This window comes from Palaemon carinicauda, chromosome 6 (genome assembly GCF_036898095.1).
Source record: "Palaemon carinicauda isolate YSFRI2023 chromosome 6, ASM3689809v2, whole genome shotgun sequence".
NCBI lineage: Eukaryota > Metazoa > Arthropoda > Malacostraca > Decapoda > Palaemonidae > Palaemon > Palaemon carinicauda.
Window position 1 is genome coordinate 13649288 of NC_090730.1, and position 18949 is coordinate 13668236.

Consider the following 18949-nt stretch of genomic DNA (forward strand, 5'->3'; position numbering starts at 1 on the left):
TTTATGAATTTGCTCAAGAATACGAATACACCATCTATATATATATATATATATATATATATATATATATATATATATATATATATATATATATATATATATATATATATATATATATATATATATATATATATATACATTAAACGCTAAACCGCCGGTCTTATACGATGGAACACCGTCAAATAGCGACCCTGCATAGCAAAGCCTTTTAAAGAAGAATTTATAGTCCAAATTGACCACAATAGGTTGCCAAAACTGATGATAGCAAGGTGTTATCCTAGCTGATTTAAAGATAGGATGAGATAAAAGTAAAGATTGCGAATTTCATCATTAATTTATCTATGATACAGGTAAAATAAGCTTAAATACAACAATAAGAATAAGTTTAGAAGCTTTGCACCTATCCATAAAGTGATAGTGTCCGCAAACTTATTTTGCGGAGTGAGCAATTAGGAACTAGGAACCAGCGGGAAATCTTTGGTTGAACTCGAAGAAGAAGAAACTGTATCACCGTATGAGCGTCTGCTAAGGATTACATAATTGCATTTGAATGCTGTTTATTTAACTTCACAATTGGTGTTGAAGTTGAATTTTCTTTATCAATTTATTTCCATTCTGTTAAGATTTTGCGTGTACTATTTCAGGTTTCTGCATGAGCAACAACCGTCAATTACATGTATATTAATTTTAATAAAGAACAAATTTAGCGGTTAATTGTAAGTAAAACTTCTTTGCCTGACGTTTATTCACGCTGGGCGTTTGTCATAGCAATTTATCAGGAAACAATCAATTTTGAGTATTAGTTCTCAGTCAAGATTTTTGGTATGCTACAGTACTTGCGAACTCTTATTTTGTGGCAAATTCTAGTATATATTTTGTTATGAAAGGTAGCATATTTCTGCTATTGTTAACTTTAAAATCCCCCCCAAAATCTTGAACAAACTGAAAACAGTTTTATGAGTTTGTTTTAAATGTAAGCAAATACTAATGTCTTCAATTGGCTAGAGGATAAAACCCTTCTCAATTTGGTAATTTGTTGGTGAATATCATATTGATTTTGTTTACCATGTCAGTCATTGTAAGAAAGAATCCAAGTATGAATAAAGACCTCTAATGGGGTTATGAACGAAGAAAATTGAGTTATAATAAAAGCTAGAATAAAACATCTTTTTCAATGTCCAATTTTATCTTTGTAGGTTCGTATGTCTCTTCGAATCGTCACCTACGAAGAAAGGGTTAGACAAATTTGGATTTAAAAGCCTTAGAGATATTATTATTATTATTATTATTATTATTATTATTATTATTATTATTATTATTATTATTATTATTATTATTATTATCACTGTTGTTGTTGTTGTTGTTGTTTTTCTTCTTCTTCTTCTTCTTCTTATTATTATTATTATTGTTGTTGTTATTATTATTATTCATGTGGAATAAGATAAAGCGCTAGTTAATTACCAAAACAAGCTTTTTAAGTATAAATATGTATAATGACTTAAGATCATAGGACCAAATGAAGACGATCCAACAAGTAAATTGCTTAATGACGATTGTATCATGAGAAGCATTACTTTATCTATACTCTGCCATAACCAATGTAGTTGTTTAGGTCGGCAGAAGCAGCAGATACCCGAATAATAAGTACCTCACCACTCACTTCCTAGTTTTTACATGTGAAGAAATCAATTTAAATCAGAGAAATCCCGAAAATGAGTGAGACGTCACCAGAACGCAATGGCACCAGCAAGCGGATTAAACTTGACATTCCGTGAGTTTAGAGAAATAGTTCATATTGTTTTTTATCCGCTAATAGGTTTTACACGTGAATTAAGATTGGTATGGGGTGGACTACAGTCAATTCGCATGTCGACCAACATGATGTGTTTTAGGATAACTATTTGTTCATACTAGTTAACCTAATTCATAACATTTTCCATTTATGTATAATAAGATTACAGTAATGGGTTGATGCTTGATTCCCGGTTAGGTTAGGTAGTGACCCATCGTTGGTTTTCTGTGATCGGTACAATAAATTTAAGGCAGATCTACTTGGCCATCTACTCTATTTTGTTTGAGAAAGACTCGTAAATCAGAGTGTTAAAGTGTGATCGTATTTCAGAGATACTGGTTGAGTCCGTGACTTGGTGTATCCCAACCTAATATAAGTAACTAACCTTAGGCTAACCCAGTCTGGTTTCATTGTAGTGTATTACAGGGCAATGTAACCCTGTAATACAATACAAAATTACCCCAAATCTTAATCATGCTTCCCTCTGTAGTCGGCAATTCTCTTTGCACCAGCAGTAGCATGTGTCCATATCTACTTAAACTGACCTGGGAGGCATTGTTTTTGCAGATAATAATTCTGAGTATATCTGGACACTCCTTTGTTACCATAAAGTTATGCCTCCTAGCCTAACCCTGGGGTTATGTCTAGAAGTATCTGCTACTACAGTAATTGCTGTAACAGTACACCTGTGACTGCATGGTAGTACATTATAGAAAGCAAGGCATTATTGTGAACACTTACATTCTCTTATTCTCTTTATGTTGTTAAGTTCCAGAATTAATTCTCCCGACACTTTTGTCTCTTATTATGTCTTCCTGACCTGATGCAATATCTAGATCTTCATCCATCCTGTATTTTTTATAGACCTTCCTACTGGTTTCTGACCTACTGCTACCATAACCAATGCCTTATTCACAATACTATTTTCATACTTTACACTATTAATGACTTTCAACACTGTAAGGTCGTATCTTTTTAAAATCACTTCCATTTTCCCAGTAAGTCTGCTAAAGTTTCTGCTGCATAGAGTCCTATCAGAGTTATATATCCATCATAAGTCTACATTATTATTAGGATATTTTATTTACCAATTGTCTGGCAATCTCTTTCCATTTCCATACTGCAGCCCCTCATTTACTGTTAAGGTAACAAAAATTATCTACCTCTCCTAAGAGCTACCCATCAATTAAGACACAGCTATCTAACAGTTAAGTACTGTGAAGTAGTGTACAATGGGCTATTGATAACATATCGTAACTATGTTAGAATTGCATAAAAAGTTTGTCAAATTTTGTTTTGTATTTTTTTTTTGCTTTTCCACTTTGATATCATACACCTAAGGTTTTTGGTGTCAAACTGCTATTTTTCATACAGGTACAGCTTAACAACAATTTGTCCCGACACCTAATACAAACCGTTTCACTCTTTACTATTGATATATTTCTTTGGCAAAGCTGAAACTAGCCATAAAACCTCTTAGCGAGGTAAGACAACCCACCACTGATTAGCGGAGCCGAGGTAGACCAGTCACCTCACTTACACGCTCACACACCAGTGAAATGGCGCCACTTTTTCTTTTGGCTCGGTAGAATGCAGACATTCCGTCTGTCTCTCCCGTTAAACCGAAGTATAAACTGGCCGTTTAATTTATTTTCCCTTTTTCAGGGAGTGGTCACCATTCCAGTGGGAGCGATTTAGTGGACGATGGAATTGATGAAATCGTGACTTCTTATTCTGCTATCTTGTTCCCTCCCCATTGTCTCTGCTCGTTTTGTCTACTATGGAGGACGAATGAGTCAGATAAGAACAAGGACCAACTGGCCCCCAGGACAACCCTCAGGTGCGGACACCATCGCTTCCCTTAGCAAAGCAATGGCGCCCACGACCGGGGAGTCTCTTCCTGCCTTCCTTGGGGCTTTTGGGTCTTCCTGCTAAGGAATGGTTTTCAAGGTTGTTACAGTTAGAGGCACAATGGGAATGTACAGTACATATGCTTCCCCAGGGGTTGACCACGGTCTTCCACTCCTAGACTCTAGTTGTGGTTGAACCACCAGAGCTTCTCATGCCCTTAGTGGTAGCACTCTGCATCTACTCATCACCCTCATTCTTACAGCTCCAGCGTACGAACGAGAGCAGTTGCAGACTGGTACTCCTAAGACTTTACAACCAGTCGGGGGATCCTTTTGAGGGGAACCGAGAAGTTGACCTTGCTCAGTCTCCAAAGCTTGCCAATTACACTGCGTACCCTCAACCTGAGTTTGCTAAGGTCCCGTAGTGTATGAAGTACCATGCTTCTCCACTTGGTGTTGAGCACCTTTCTTGTCCATAAGCAAGGTCCTCCTCACTTTTGTAGTTGCATCCTCGGATTTGAAATGAGTGCTCAATTTGTCGGGCCTCGTTCCAGCTCTTCCGAGCACCAGATGGGAAGGCCTGCCAACCACTTGCGGTTGCCAGCTCTCCCAGCATGCCCCTAGCGCACAACAAATGTTGTGAGCGATATCCCTTTGGGGTTATTGCCGCAGATGGTGATGCCTGCTGACCGCTTGCGGTTGCCGCCTCTTCCATCGTGCCCTCAGGGCACATAGAGTCTTGCGAGTGAAGTATTGTATAACTCTTCGGGTTTATTGCTGCAGATAATGATGTTTGGTGACCTCTTGCAACTGCTACCTCTCACAATCCTGTCTGTAGGGCACAATAAAGCTCATTTGAATTTGTGAGGCCAGGCTCTTCGGGACTTCCGCCTCAGCTTTCCTTTCCCTACAAGGAAGTGCCTGTTTTTCCTGCTGTGCATAGGAAAACCTTTCTCAATTGCTTGCGGGATAATGTGTGTGCGAGAAATACAACATCAATGCTCGTGAGGATTGATCGTTTATGAGCCATAGCACTGTGACCATGTTCGTGAGCGTGCATGCAGCTGGTAAAATAATCATTTTGGTAGTAGGAGCTCACTTGTCAGCCTCGCAGGTGTGACAAGCGCACCTGTAACTGAGAACTTAACTGCCATCGCTTGTGAATGACCTGATGCAAAGATTTCGAGGTTATTGCCTCAATAACCTCGAAAGGTTATGTCTCACAAGACTCATGCCCTAAAGGCATAACAAGGTGAGGCAGAGACCTTAAGAGATCAGAGGAGAGACTTCTTTTAGACTCACTGATGACTGTGCTTAATGGGGTTGCCTGAACTTCCAAGTTCTCTTGTACCCCAGAGAAAATCCTAGCTTTAGTCTCCTAGTGGCAGCTGAAAACCTTTTGGTATTAGCAGGATTCTCCGGACTTACGATCCTGAAAGGTTCAGGTTCAGAGCGAAAGAGTCTTGAGTTGGGAGGTTAAGATTACCAATCTCCTTAGGCAAAGCAACCTCTTGGCACCCTAAGGCACAATGAGAGTTGGCCTTTTGCTTGAGAGTCAAATGATCCTTGTTCCTCTAAATAGAACCATTCTGCCCTTTGAGGTTTCCAATAGACACAATTACTGGGCAGTACTCTAATCCAGCTCCTGTCACTTGAGTATCAGAGGACAGGACTACTGCCAGTTACTGTCATAGACAGGTGGTCACAGGAGAACTATACTGTACTTTTATTGGGTACTGTACTGTGTCTGTAATGTAAGACTCAGTAATTGATAGATTCATATAAATAGTCATCCTCGCCCTCGTTAGTAGCATGGGGAAATAAGCATTTCTATCCCAAACTTAGATAATAGTTACTAGTTATGGTGCTCATCTTCATCTAAGTTCATTCCACCAACGAAATGGTCCAGTCGCTGCACCCGAAGGTGAGACGATAGTGAACCTTTGAGTAAACACCTGAAGGCAGTTGCCATACCAAACACAGGATTTTGAACCGGAAGATCTTGCTCATGAGGGAGAACCAGAGGAACTTCCTTGATGATTGATGTACCATGATTAGAAATACAATCAGCCATCCTTATTTGCAGGGGTTGGGTAAGAGACAGGCGCGACCACGAGCACTTGCTATCCCCTAGGGGAATATACCTTCTCTCTCCTTCCCCACATTCAATGGTCTTGAGGGATGCATCGAAAGAAAGGGTTGGGGGACTTACCTGTTGCGACACATGGTTTCTCAGCGCTGTTCCAACACCTATCGCCAGTGCCACGCAATTTTTACTGGATTTAAACAGTGTTGCTAGTTCCCTTGTCAGCCTTTAGTGTTTTTATCAAAGTACTATGGTGGTAGAATACCTAGACAAGGGTATTCTAATGCACAGCATAGAACACTAGACAAAGATTTTCTTTGTACGACTATTTTCCGTCAAGCCATTAGAAGATGGAGTTGGCTGTGAAACAATTTGATTGCCCTCTGCAACCAGATTCAGTGTCGGTACGGAAAACTTCTTAGTAGTAAATCTAAGTGGGCAGCCTTAGATGGTGGGTTTTGAGGGACGTTTCTCTCCCTCAGTTAGAGTCTTGACCCTGGGAGGAGTTGCGGACCATGTGTTGGTCCAGGACGTCTTATGCCCTGAAGATTGTGGAGTACTGAAACCAGTGCAAGGTAACCAGGCACCTTTGTTAAAGGCTCTCTGACATCCTGGGACACCTATGTGTTTCCTTCCTGTTGTCTAATGAGGAGACTAATTCTTGAGGACATTAACAGATCAGTTGATGACCCTGATAACTCCCAGATCCTCTATTCCTGCATGCAGAGATATCGAGAGAACTGTTCTCCCCTTTCCAACCGCTCATACAACCTCACTCAGGAATTCACCGCAATCATTCATGTCCCTACGACTTCTCACCTGGAGGGTATTCAACATCTCTCTTAGAGTGTCTTATTATTATTATTATTATTATTATTATTATTATTATTATTATTATTACTAGCTAAGCTACACCTCTAGTTGGAAAAGCAAGATGTTATAAGCCCAAGGGCTCCAACAAGGAAAAATAGCCCATTGAAGAAAGGAAATAAGGAAATAAAGAAACGATATGAGAAGTAATGAACAAATAAAATAAAATATTTCAAAAACAGTAACAATATTAATAAAGATATTTAATATATAAACTATAAAAGAACTTATGTCAGTCTGTTCAACTTAAAAATTGCTGCAAGTTTGAACTTTAGAAGTTCTATCGATTCAACTACCCGATTAGAAAGATCATTCCACAACTTTGTCACAGTTGGAGTTAAAATTCTAGAATATAGTACTGTTTAGTATTAATCCTCATGATGGAGAAGGCCTGGCTATTAGAATTAACTGCATGCCTGGTATTACGAACAGGATGGAACTGTCCGGGAACATCTGAATGTAAAGGATGATCAGAATTATGAAAAATCCTATGCAACGTGCATAACAAACTCATTGAACGACGATGCCAGAGGTTAATCTCTAGATCAAGAATAAGAAATTTAATAGCCCGTAAGTTCCTATCCAAGCAATAACGAAAAGGATGACTGGATACCTCAGTAGGTTGTTATTACCTACTATCAGGCAAAAGTGGTCTATCTGCTAAGGTTGAGGTTGTGAAAAAAGGCCTCGCTCCGCTCAATATCTCTCTCCCCGGGACAGTAAAGCTTGCCATATCTCGTGGAGGAAAGACCCTGCTCGGTCTCGACTGGGACAGAATACCGGTTGCCTTTAAGCCTCGTCTTTCATTTGAACAGAGTCAACGTATCCTGGACAAACTCTCTCCTCATACAGAGTGTCAATCTTACTTGTTCCCAATCAGAAATTAGACCACCTTGGAGCATACTGTAGTTCTTCATACTACCAGTCAGTCCTCAGATCAGGATTTGACTCCCAAGACGGTTTTTTTTCCCAAGGCCTCCACTATGAGAGTCAACGAAGGACATGGTCTCTTCTACGACATATCCTAACCAGGGGATGGAGGTCAGGTAACACTTGACTTCGTCCCTGAGTCCATTGCTAAGACTCAGACTCCAGCTTTGGCAGACCCAAGGGTTTAGTTCCTTCTGGATTAAGAATCCCCGTACTTGATCATTTGACCTAGATCAATTGTCACTATTTTATGTACAGTACTATAAGAGCACTGATGCGGTATCTTAATGATTTGCTTGAGTTCACCCACACGTAAACAAGCAAGCTTTTTGTGAGCAAGAGTACAGTCAAGAGGAGGGGCATCAATAATGCGATCTCTTTTTGGATTCAACAGGTCATAGAATGGGCCTTAAATCTAAGGTCTCCTCCACAAGATCGTAGATCCAAAGCTTGTGATGTCAGGGGCTTAAATGCATACCGAGCATTTGAAAAGAACTACTATATTTCAAGTGGGTGTTTGGAAGCATCAGACTGCCTTCACACCCCACTACCTGCAAGACGTAATCTACAGAAACCTGAGTGCTTAGCTCCCTTGCAAGACAAGTAGCAGTTGGTCAAGAGTAGATGTTACCGGGCATTAGTCTGGGATGAATGGTAGAGTGACTGGCTTCTTCTTCCTTTATCTCCCCCTTTCTTGGGGAACAGCACCAGTGGAATCCTGCAAGCTGTCCTCCTCTGTCTGCTGGTAAAAGCCATATCCCTTGTGTATTCTAAAATAGGAAATTATTTGTTATGTCCTCGTCCTCCCAGCGAGTGGGAGTCAGGCAGTGGCTAGGTTAAGTAGTGGAGTGACCCACTCCAAGAATCCTTACCTGGTCAAGTCACAGTGCTTAGTTCCCACACACTTACTAATTGGGTAGTCCGTCAGGTCTCCCACATACGCGAGAGTAATTGAGGTGTCAGGTTGCGTTTGTTAAGCTCGTGTCAAGCACAGAATCACATCCCGGGTCAAGTTACCAGCCAGTTGAAAGTTTTAAAAACTGCTCATAAATGGCAAAGGCAAAGGACAGTGACATTGTCCTTGCAAGCAGGACAATGCCCTAGAAACTGATCATATATACATATCAGCACCCAAGCCCCCTCTCCACCCAAGGTAGGACTAGGGAGGGTCAGGCAATGGCTGCTGATGACTCGACAGGTAGACCTCTAGGCTTCCCTAAACCCCCATCCTTAGCTCACAAGGATGGTGAGGTTGTAGCGACCAAAGGAACTAACAAGTTTGAGCGGGACTCGAACCCCAGTCTGGAGGTCACCAGGCAAGGATGTTACCAACAGGCCACCATCAGTTGGTTAGGACTTCTACCCACCTAAGGGTGAGTCTCCATAGTGAAGAGCAAAATTGTTTGTATTACGTGTTGGAACAAATGACAAATTTGAAAGTAATTTGTATTTATTCCCATTCTAACAAACCTTACGTTATTTATGTGGATTATCTTTCGGCAAAGCTGGAAGGTAGCCATTAGACTGAAAAGTGCCAGGTGGCCGCCTTCCCTAATCCTTGAGTTGGTAGGCAGGGGGTGGCTGGGGGTTAACCAGCCACCTATATCTATTCACACATCTGTGAACTACGTCACTTTTCTTTTGGCTTGTAGAGAGCAGACGTGCCCTCTCTCTCCTCCTTAAGGCTTGCCATCGACTTTGTAATTACTTTGCTTTTTGTTTTTTCAGGTGTGATTGTAACTTTCCTGACACTGCAATCCGAACGTGTCATATCGTCAGTTGAGACCGACCCTCATACCTTGTGTCCGACCTGTAGGGGGCGTCGTTGCGAGCAGGGTTCACCTTGCGGTAGGTGTCAAGAGTGGCCTGCCTCCCAGTGAGAGAAGTTTGGACGTCGTAGGAAGAAGGCCAAGTGTGATCTTTCTCCCTCGGGCAAAGAAAGCGCAATCCTTTTCTTGCTGTACACCCAAAGCTCCTTCTCGCACGTCTTTCTCAGGGGGGGCCGTCGAGCAGGAGCGCAGTCCGGATAATTCCTTGGCAACCTCAGGGTACTGGCGGTGTTGTTGCTTCCCCCAGTGGAGCACACTCGCTTCCAGTCGCTGGGGAGCCATTTTCCCTCGCAGATGTGTTGCATGTGTGGCCGTTCTTGGCGATTTCTGCTCCCCCTTCGAAGGAAGCGTTGTTGCAGCTCCTTCAGCGTGAGGCTAGGAAGGACCTTTCTCCAGAGCCTTCAACATCTTATCCTTTGGATGTGTGCGAGGTCCATATGTTGCCCTCTCCTGGCCCTTCCATGCGTGGATGTGGTGATCGCTCGCATTTGCCCCTTCAACGGCCTTCTGTTTCTCCCCACAGGAATCGTCCGGCTGATGGTGATGATGATATTCACGGGCCCAGTGCTCCATCTGCTAGCCGTTTGTGAGGGTGAGATTCTCCATCTTCTTGTTCATTGGGACTCTCATCTTCTGTTTGTCGTTCGCGACAATCTGAAGATTATCTGAGAGATTGAAGGTCGTCACGATCTTGGCGCTCTTCTTCCAGGTGTTCTAATTCCAGAGCTTCATGCTCATGAGACCGAAGGTCATCACGATGTCAGCGCTCTTCTTTTAGAAGGCATTCCACTTCACAAGGTAGAAGCTCGCGATCACGGTCCTCACAATCACGAGCATCTATGTCTGGATGCTCGCTTTCTAGATTGCGACTATCTACAGTAGATCATAAGGACGCCGCTCACGTTCACGCTTGCGAGGGTATCGTTTGCATTTACGTGGCTCACGAGCTAGTCATTCTAGGCATTCGCGCCATTCAGGATCGCGAGCAAGTCGGTCACGATCACAAACAGAATGCTCACGATCGTGAACTGAACATTCACAATCACAATCTAGACGTTCCTCTCTAAGAGGAAGAGGTAGGCGTTCTCTCAGTCCATTCGTGCGACGCACCTCAGCTCGTACTTCTCAACGACTGAACCTGATCTTGCTGTTGAACAACACTCAGACAGGGGTCCAGCTAAGCTACCTCTAGCGCCCTTTGCTGCTTAAGGCCCTTTAGCGAAGCGCTCGCCTATGCAACGCTCTCAGATGCGTTCCTCTGCGGTAACGTGCTCTCCACGCTTCGGGTTGCTCCCGTTCATAGACCCTCATTGCCTACTGTTGCTAGCGTGAGTGGTGCTCTTGTGCAATAGAAGTCCTCAGGGCATCCACCTTCATGATTGGTACCTGTTGATCATGAAACGAGCACATCTGCTCGCGAATCGTGCTCGTTGGCATGTGAAACTCATCATTTCACCCGTGAATTGGCAATTTCCGCGAGCAATTCATGAGTAGAGGTATCGGAATCGCGGGCAAGCGCGGTCCCAACACCTCTGCCTCCTCCTCCGGCTACTTTCACCTCTACCTCCTCCTCCGGCTACTTTCACCTCTACCTCCTCCTCCGGCTACTTCCACCTCTAGCAGTAGGCCCATACCCTTTCCCAAAGGGTTCAAGGAATTTCCCAACTAGTTTGTGGACATTCCTATCAGTCCCGATTGTCCTCTTCGCCCTTTGAAAGAGGATCATCTTGTGCCCCAGATGCTATCGCCTAGGTCAACACAGGCACATTCTAGGATTCCTTCTAGAAGATGTTCTTCTCCTCCTGGACTCCATAAGGAAACCTTAGTTTTCAATATTAAACTTACCCAATAATCATGTAGCTGTCAACTCCGTTGCCCGACAGAATTCTACGGAAGGGATACGCCAGCGATCGCTATACAAGAGGGGGGTGTACTCACAAGCGCCACCTGTGGCCAGGTACTGCAGTACTTCTTGTTGACACCACTTCAATTTTTCCTCTGTCGTGCTTCCGGCAAGACGTTCATGGATACGCTTATAATTTTGGAGTCTTGTTCACGGTTTTTGGTGAAGTATTGCTCTAAGATTTCAGCTTTCGCTATTCAGGAAGTTTTATTATTAGCTTAGCTAACTTTTGGAATTAATTTGATTAATTATGGTGACGAAGAGAGTATGAACTCTCTCTCACCTTTAAATGGCCGACCCTTCCCTTAGACGGTAGTGTTGGTGTCTAAGAGAGTATAGACTCTCTTTCTTAATTTTGCTTAACAAAAGTTATAGATTTATTTTATATCTCTCCGCCTTTTATAGGCCTCTTCGATTAACTTCCTTTTATTATAAACTTATTAAAATTAATTTTTATATTTGTTTATATTCGACCTTTCCTAATAGTAGGCGGTCTTTTCTTGGTACCGAAGTTAATTAACATTGAGCCCGTCATTTCGGTTTTACCTGTTAACATATTATGCTATTTTAATGTTTTTGAAAGAATTTCTTTGATAGTCTCGTACTGTTTTCAAAGTTGAACTAACGTTTTGTTTTGTCTCTGCAGTTGTTGACGTTCAGAACCTTCAACTTGCGCTCTATCGTTACGATAGAGAGAGAATTTTCACGGTGTCACGTTGCAGTAAGAGTAACCGTGTCTAGCGTTTTGTTCATTCTTTCTTAACTTAATGGTTTTAATTCTAATAAAGGAACTTTTCATTTTGGGAAATATTTTCCTTTAACAATAATATGTTTTAACGATATATATGATTGGGCTCTTCTCTCAGGTTCTAAGTCAAGAGAGAGAGAGAGAGAGAGAGAGATAGAGACGGAGGGAGAAAGAGGAGGATAAACGTTTCGTTCAAGCGAGTAACGTTGTTATCGTTTTTGCTCTTCTCCCTAGTCTCTTTAGGGGAAGAAGGTAAACGTTTCTAGAGTTTAGTCTCTTTCCAGCCACTGAATTATTTATCTTTCATTAGATTTTTCTGTTACATTGTAATTCTGTTTTCGCAATTACTAACTTTTGAGAAAGGATAGAATTGCGTGTTTCAGGTACAAACCACTTAAAGTTTCGAGTTCAGTGAAATAAGTGCAAACAGAAAATCAAAAGTGATAAGTGATTAGCGCAAAGTGTGTCAGTGTTGTGCGTGAGGGTACTTCTGTGCGTGCCAGTCGTCCTCCCAGTCCGGGACCTCTTGCAAGCTCCCAAGCCCAGGGGAGAAGCAATGTCGAAGGGCAAAAGGGTTCGGCAGGCCTTGATCGGCGCACAGAAGTATCCTCGGTGGTTGCGGGCGTGTCTTACAAGACCGTCACTCCCACCCGCAGACGATTGAGCCCTTATTTTGCTCGTCTGCAGAAGAAATTTCGGGGAGAAAACGCTGATCTCAGGTCTCAAGACCTCTTAAACGTAAAGTCCAGACCTATGCCAGACGTACGAAGTTAGAGTTCAACAACCCGGATGCAGTCATTGGGTTAGCTCTGACTCTCCTCAGTCATCAGGTGACTGCACACCTCCTTAGAGAGGTAAGGCGATGCCTCAACAGACCTCATCTTCTATTAAGGCTTTGCCTCAACAGACCTTATCGTCTGTTGATCCCAAGACGACTTTGCTGCAGTCCATGCAGTCGCAGCTTGCGGTCTTAATGCGTGAGTTTCAGGCTGAGAAGGTTACACCTCCTCCTGCGAACGCTCCGCCTCTCCGCAGTCCAGTCTGCCAGGCGTACGAAGTTGAGGTTCCTCAGGCTACCTTACCGCGTTCTGAGTTGCCAGTTACCAGCGGTGTGCAGCAACCTCCGCCTCCTCCTGCGAGAGCTCCGCCTCACCGCAGTCCAGTCTGCCAGGCGTACGAAGTTGAGGTTCCTCAGGCTACCTTACCGCGTTCTGAGTTGCCAGTTACCAGCGTTGTGCAGCAACCTTAACCTTCCTTAAGGCAACCTCAGCAATGGGAGCAGGAGTCTTATGCCTTACTTCCTCCGCTTCCGCTTGCGGTTCCACCAGCGAGGCAACAATCTCTTGAGGTACGACAACCTCTTCCATCAATGAGGCAGCCACCTCAGCACTCGCTGCAGCGACCTAAACCCTCCTCAAGGCAAGAGTCTCAACTCCTTAGGCTAGCACCTCAGGAACCTCAACTCGCGAGACAAGAACTGCGTTCTGCGCAGCCGCTACCTCAACTCTCGCAGCTCACACCTCAGGAACCTTAACTCGTTCCTCAGGAACCTGCTACTGCGCATCCGCAATCCTTACAGCAAGCGCAACTCTTGAGGCAGCAACCTCATGCTATGAGTCAGCCACCTCAACGCATGCATCTGCCATTTTTTTCCTCAACTTGAGCTTCTTCCCATTCAACTTGGGAATAACAATGACAATAATAACACCTCATTACTTTCATAACTTGCATTTGTAGTCATATACATGTATGCCTACACAAACACTATGATAATGGAGGTTATTTGTATTACTTATATAAAAATATATATGTATTCCTTGCAATATATTTTTAACAAATCGCAAAATATGGCAAAAAATATCTTCTAAACAAATGAATCATGAGTTATGAATGTAAGGTAATATTATGTTGATATTAAACCCCATGCAAGCATGCATGAAGTAATGCAGTGTTGCCAACAGGGCGAGTTTCCCTTTCCTGAGGTGAAGTAGATTATAGTACATTTAGTGTAGCTTAATTCTACGATTATCATGCCGGCTATCAAATTCATCAACAAAACAGTCTAAATCAATTCCCTCGGCACGTGCACTTTCAATGGACGGTAATGCGATATTACTCACTCTAGCACTGGTCATGGAATTTCTGAGAAATGTTACACGCCATGCAACACGCTCTGCTTACCTTACAGCATGCTCTACATACAGCATGCTCTGCATACAGCATGCTCTGCATACAGCATGCTCTGCATACAACATGCTCTGCATACCTTACCGCATGCTTCTCAGTCACACATCTTTGGTTGTTGCCAACTCACTAGACTGTCAAGCAGTTTCATAACGTTGCCTTCTAGTCTGCTGCTTTTGCACCAGTGAAACCCTCACTGAGAGAACTTAGCTTTTCTCGGATATGGTCCCTGTAGATGAGAAAGTGCTTTTCTCCCTCCTTCTGATATTCCCTTGAGGACTCTGTCATTTGGAGAGGAGCCTTTAGCTGTGTAGCCTCCTATGGACTTTTATTTAAGCATAACATGCTCCCAGGGAAGGTAATGGTTCCACTTCAGTCGCTAACCCCGTCTGTTACCACACCTGCTCCCATAGACCTTGAGCTGTGTTGCAAGACATGCAGTCCAAGCTTAGTCCTTGTTAGAGGATTTTTTTGTTTACGGAGTCAGTGTGTCACTGGGAAGACGTTCAACAACCAGCAGAAGTGACTTGTTGTGACGCAGTGCGGCAACCTCAGCAACCCGATAAGGAGTTGTCTGTACGACCCAGACAGTCTAGACAGCTTCGGGTTGTCACTGTACTTCCTCGCTTCCCCATGGTTGACAGTTCACAGACTGTGCAGCAGTACCATGATCTTGTGTCCGGCTCCGTCAGACGACTGGCTTTTAAGAGCTCCCACAAGTCGTCGCTGTCTGGAGATTCTCAGATGGACTATGGATCTGACCAAGGAACTGGGCCTCCTGGTCAATTTTGAGGAGTCTCAGCTCGTCCCATCCCAGACCATTGTCTCCCTGGGTATGGATCTTCAGAGTCGAGCTTTTCGGGCTTTTCCGTCGGCCCCAAGGATCTTCCAAGCCCTAGAATGCATCCAGAGCATGCTGAAAAGGAACCGATGCTCAGTCAGGTAGTGGATGAGTCTAACAGGGACACTTTCATCGCTGGCCCTGTTCATCGTGTTAGGGAGACTCCACCTCCCCCCCTTCAGTATCATCTAGCTGCTCACTGGATAAAGGACATGACGCTAGAGACGGTCTCAGTTCCTGTTTCCGAAGAGAGGAGGTCTTCTCTCGCGTGGTGTAAGAACAGCTTTCTTCTCAAGGAAGTCTATCTTTGGCTGTTCAGAAACCCGACCGCCTTCTCCTCTCGGACGCATCAGACACGGGCTGGGGTGCGACTTTGGACGGACAGGAATGCTCGGGAACATGGAATCAGGAACAAAGGACACTTCACATCAATTGCAAGGAGTTGTTGGCGGTTCTTCTGGCCTTGATAAACTTCAAGTCCCTCCAGCTTAACAAAATGGTGGAGGTGGACTCTGACAACACCACAGCCCTGGCTTACATCTTCAAGCAGGGAGGGACTCTTTCGTGAAGTTGTTCTAGATCGCAAGGGACCTCCTCATCTGGTCTAAAGATCGAAAGCTCACGCTGGTAACGAGGTTCATTCAGGGCGGTATGAATGTCATGGCAGATCACCTCAGCCGGAAGGGTCAGGTCATCCCCACAGAGTGGACCCTTCACAAGAATGTTTGCAGCAGACTTTGGGCCCTGTGGGGTCAGCCAACCATAGATCTGTTCGCTACCTCGATAACCTAGAGACTCCTGTTGTATTGTTCTCCGATTCCAGACCCAGCAGCAGTTCACGTGGATGCTTTTCTGCTGGATTGGTTCCATCTCGACCTGTATGCATTCCTGCCGTTCAAGATTGTCAACAGGGTACTTCAGAAGTTCTCCTCTCGCAAAGGGACACGGCTGACGTTGGTTGGCTCCGCTCTGGCCCGCGAGAGAATGGTTCTTAGAGGTACTGCAATGGCTGGTCGACATTCCCAGGACTCTTCCTCTAGGAGTGAACCTTCTACGTCTACCTCACGTAAAGAAGGTACACCCAAACCTCCACGCTCTTCATCTGACTGCCTTCAGACTTTCGAAAGACTCTCAAGAGCTAGGGGCTTTTCGAAGGAGGCAGCCAGAGCGATTGCCAAAGCAAGGAGAACATCCACTCTCAGAATCTATCAGTCTCAAGGGGAAGTCTTCCGTAGCTGGTACAAGACCAATGCAGTTTCCTCAACCAGTACCACTGTAACCCAGATTGCTGACTTCCTGTTATATCTAAGGAAAGTAAGATCCCTTTCAGCTCCTACGATCAAGGGTTACAGAAGTATGTTGGCAGCGGTTTTCCGCCACAGAGGCTTGGATCTTTCCACCAACAAAGATCTACAGGACCTCCCTAGGTCTTTTGAGACCTCAAAGGAACGTCGGTTGTCCACTCCAGGCTGGAATCTAGACGTGGTCCTAAGGTTCCTTATGTCATCGAGATTTGAACCTCTCCAATCAGCCTCTTTTTAGGACCTCACATTAAAAACACTTTTCCTCGTGTGCTTGACAACAGCTAAAAGAGTAAGTGAGATCCACACCTTCAGCAGGATCATTGTTTTCACATCTGAAACGGCTACATGTTCCTTGCAGCTCGGTTTTTGCTAAACGAGCTTCCTTCACGTCCTTGGCCTAAGTCGTTCGAGATCCCAGGCCTGTCCAACTTGGTGGGGAATGAACTGGAGAGAGTACTTTGCCCAGTTAGAGCTCTTAGGTACTATCTAAAAAGGTCTTAACCTTTACGAGGACAATCAGAAGCCTTATGGTGTGCTATCAAGAAACCTTCTTTTCCAAGTTCTAAGAACTCAGTTTCTTACTATTCAGGCTTCTGATTAGAGAAGCACATTCTCATCTGAAGGAAGAAGACCTTGCTTTGCTGAAGGTAAGGACACATGAAGTGAGAGCTGTGGCTACTTCAGTGGCCTTCAAACAGAGCCATTCTCTGCAGAGTGTTATGGATGCAACCTATTGGAGAAGCAAGTCAGTGTTCGCATCATTCTATCTCAAAGATGTCCAGTCTCTTTACGAGTACTGCTACACCCTGGGACCATTCGTAGCAACGAATGCAGTAGTAGGCGAGGGCTCAGCCAGTACATTCCCATAATCCCATAACCTTTTAACCTTTCTCTTGAATACTTTTTATGGGTTGTACGGTCGGCTAAGAAGCCTTCCACATCCTTGTTGATTTGGCGGGTGGTCAATTCTTTCTTGAGAAGCGCCGAGGTTAAAGGTTGTGATGAGGTCCTTTAGTATGGGTTGCAGCCCTTGATACTTCAGCACCTTAGAGTTGTTCAGCCTCCTAAGAGGAACGCTGCGCTCAGTAAGGAAGACGTACTTATTTAAGGCAGAGTAATGGCTCAAGTCGACTTCCTTACCAGGTACTTGTAATTTCATTGTTATTTTGAATAACTGATAATATGAAATACGGGATACTTAGCTTCTTGATATACATGTACACTGGTTTTCACCCACCTCCCTGGGTGTGAATCAGCTACATGATTATCGGGTAAGTTTAATATTGAAAAATGTTATTTTCATTAGTAAAATAAATTTTTGAATATACTTACCCGATAATCATGATTTAATTGACCCACCCTTCCTCCCCATAGAACCAGTGGACCGAGGAAAAATTGAAGTGGTGTCAACAAGAAGTACTGCAGTACCTGGCCACAGGTGGCGCTTGTGAGTACACCCCCCTCTTGTATAGCGATCGCTGGCGTATCCCTTCCGTAGAATTCTGTCGGGCAACGGAGTTGACAGCTACATGATTATCGGGTAAGTATATTCAAAAATTTATTTTACTAATGAAAATAACATACTTCATGAAAGGAGGTGAACTTCCATCTTGGTTTGATCCCCTTGTATCAACCCTCCAGAAGTCCTGGGGTGTGGCTTCTCCACAGCCACAACCCCAAACTGCTCAAGTCAGGGCTACTCCTCGAATCCCGTTGGAGAGTTCAGGGCCGAGTTCGTCTCATGGAAGTCTCGATCCTAGAAGGAAGTCTTCCCAGGACAAGAAGGTACAGGGATCATCGCGAACTAGATCTAGTGCAGAGATGCCACCTGTTGTCGGTCGTTCTCACGATCGTCTTCCCTTGATTCCTGTCAAGGCGTGAGATGTTTTGACAAAATGACAAAAGAGCAAGATGAGAGGCAATACACCACCTCATGCCGATCTCATCCACCTTCTTGGCTCGCCCAGAAATATTACGGTCCATCCCTTCCAACCTCAACAGATCGAAGTGGTTCCCCTGGAACTGCCTCCAGTTTCCTAACCACCTGCAGAGGAAGAACCTTTAGCTCTCGCAACTACCGTTCCCAAGTATCGCCAGCTCATTCAAACCCCTCCATCCTGGAAAGGCATTTTCCTCTGCGGAAAGAGTCCAAGACTCCAAAGCGATACCGAAGAACGCTAAGGTGAGGGAAGTCCTCAAGGCGGAGATGGACAGGAGGTCCCCTATGGCAAGCCCCTCTCATGACCTTGTTGACGACTTAGAGCTACCCTTCGCTCCTATGGATGTAAGCTTGGAGATAGATGATACTCTGGATACTGTACTGTACTGACGAGAAATATCTCCCTAAGGCAGCTAGTATGAACTTTCATTCGGAACAAAAGCACAAGGAGTCGGAGCATACCTTCTGGCAGGTCCTTGATTTTATGAGGGCCATTAACAAGCTGTCAGATCCTGGTATCACCTCCCAAGAAAGAAAGGAAATGGTCTTGGAGGAGATCTTCAGAACTCAAAGACCCCCTAAGATTAGTGCAGCTTTGCCTTGGTGTAAAGGGTTGACATCAGCCAGAAGGAAAGCTATCTCCCACATAGCTGGAACTTCCAGTTCCTTGAGG

General features: G+C 44.1%; 1 protein-coding gene across 1 annotated transcript in view; it reads left to right on the top strand.

The window, feature by feature from the left end:
• Positions 1 to 1612: 1612 nt before the first annotated feature.
• Adk2 (Adenosine kinase 2) overlaps positions 1613 to 18949 on the top strand; it is a 118392-nt gene continuing 101055 nt past the window's right edge. Inside the window, exon 1 of the mRNA XM_068374983.1 lies at positions 1613 to 1771. Within this exon, the coding sequence (XP_068231084.1) occupies positions 1713 to 1771 (59 nt within the window). The 5' untranslated portion in view covers positions 1613 to 1712. The remainder of the gene's footprint in view (positions 1772 to 18949) is intronic.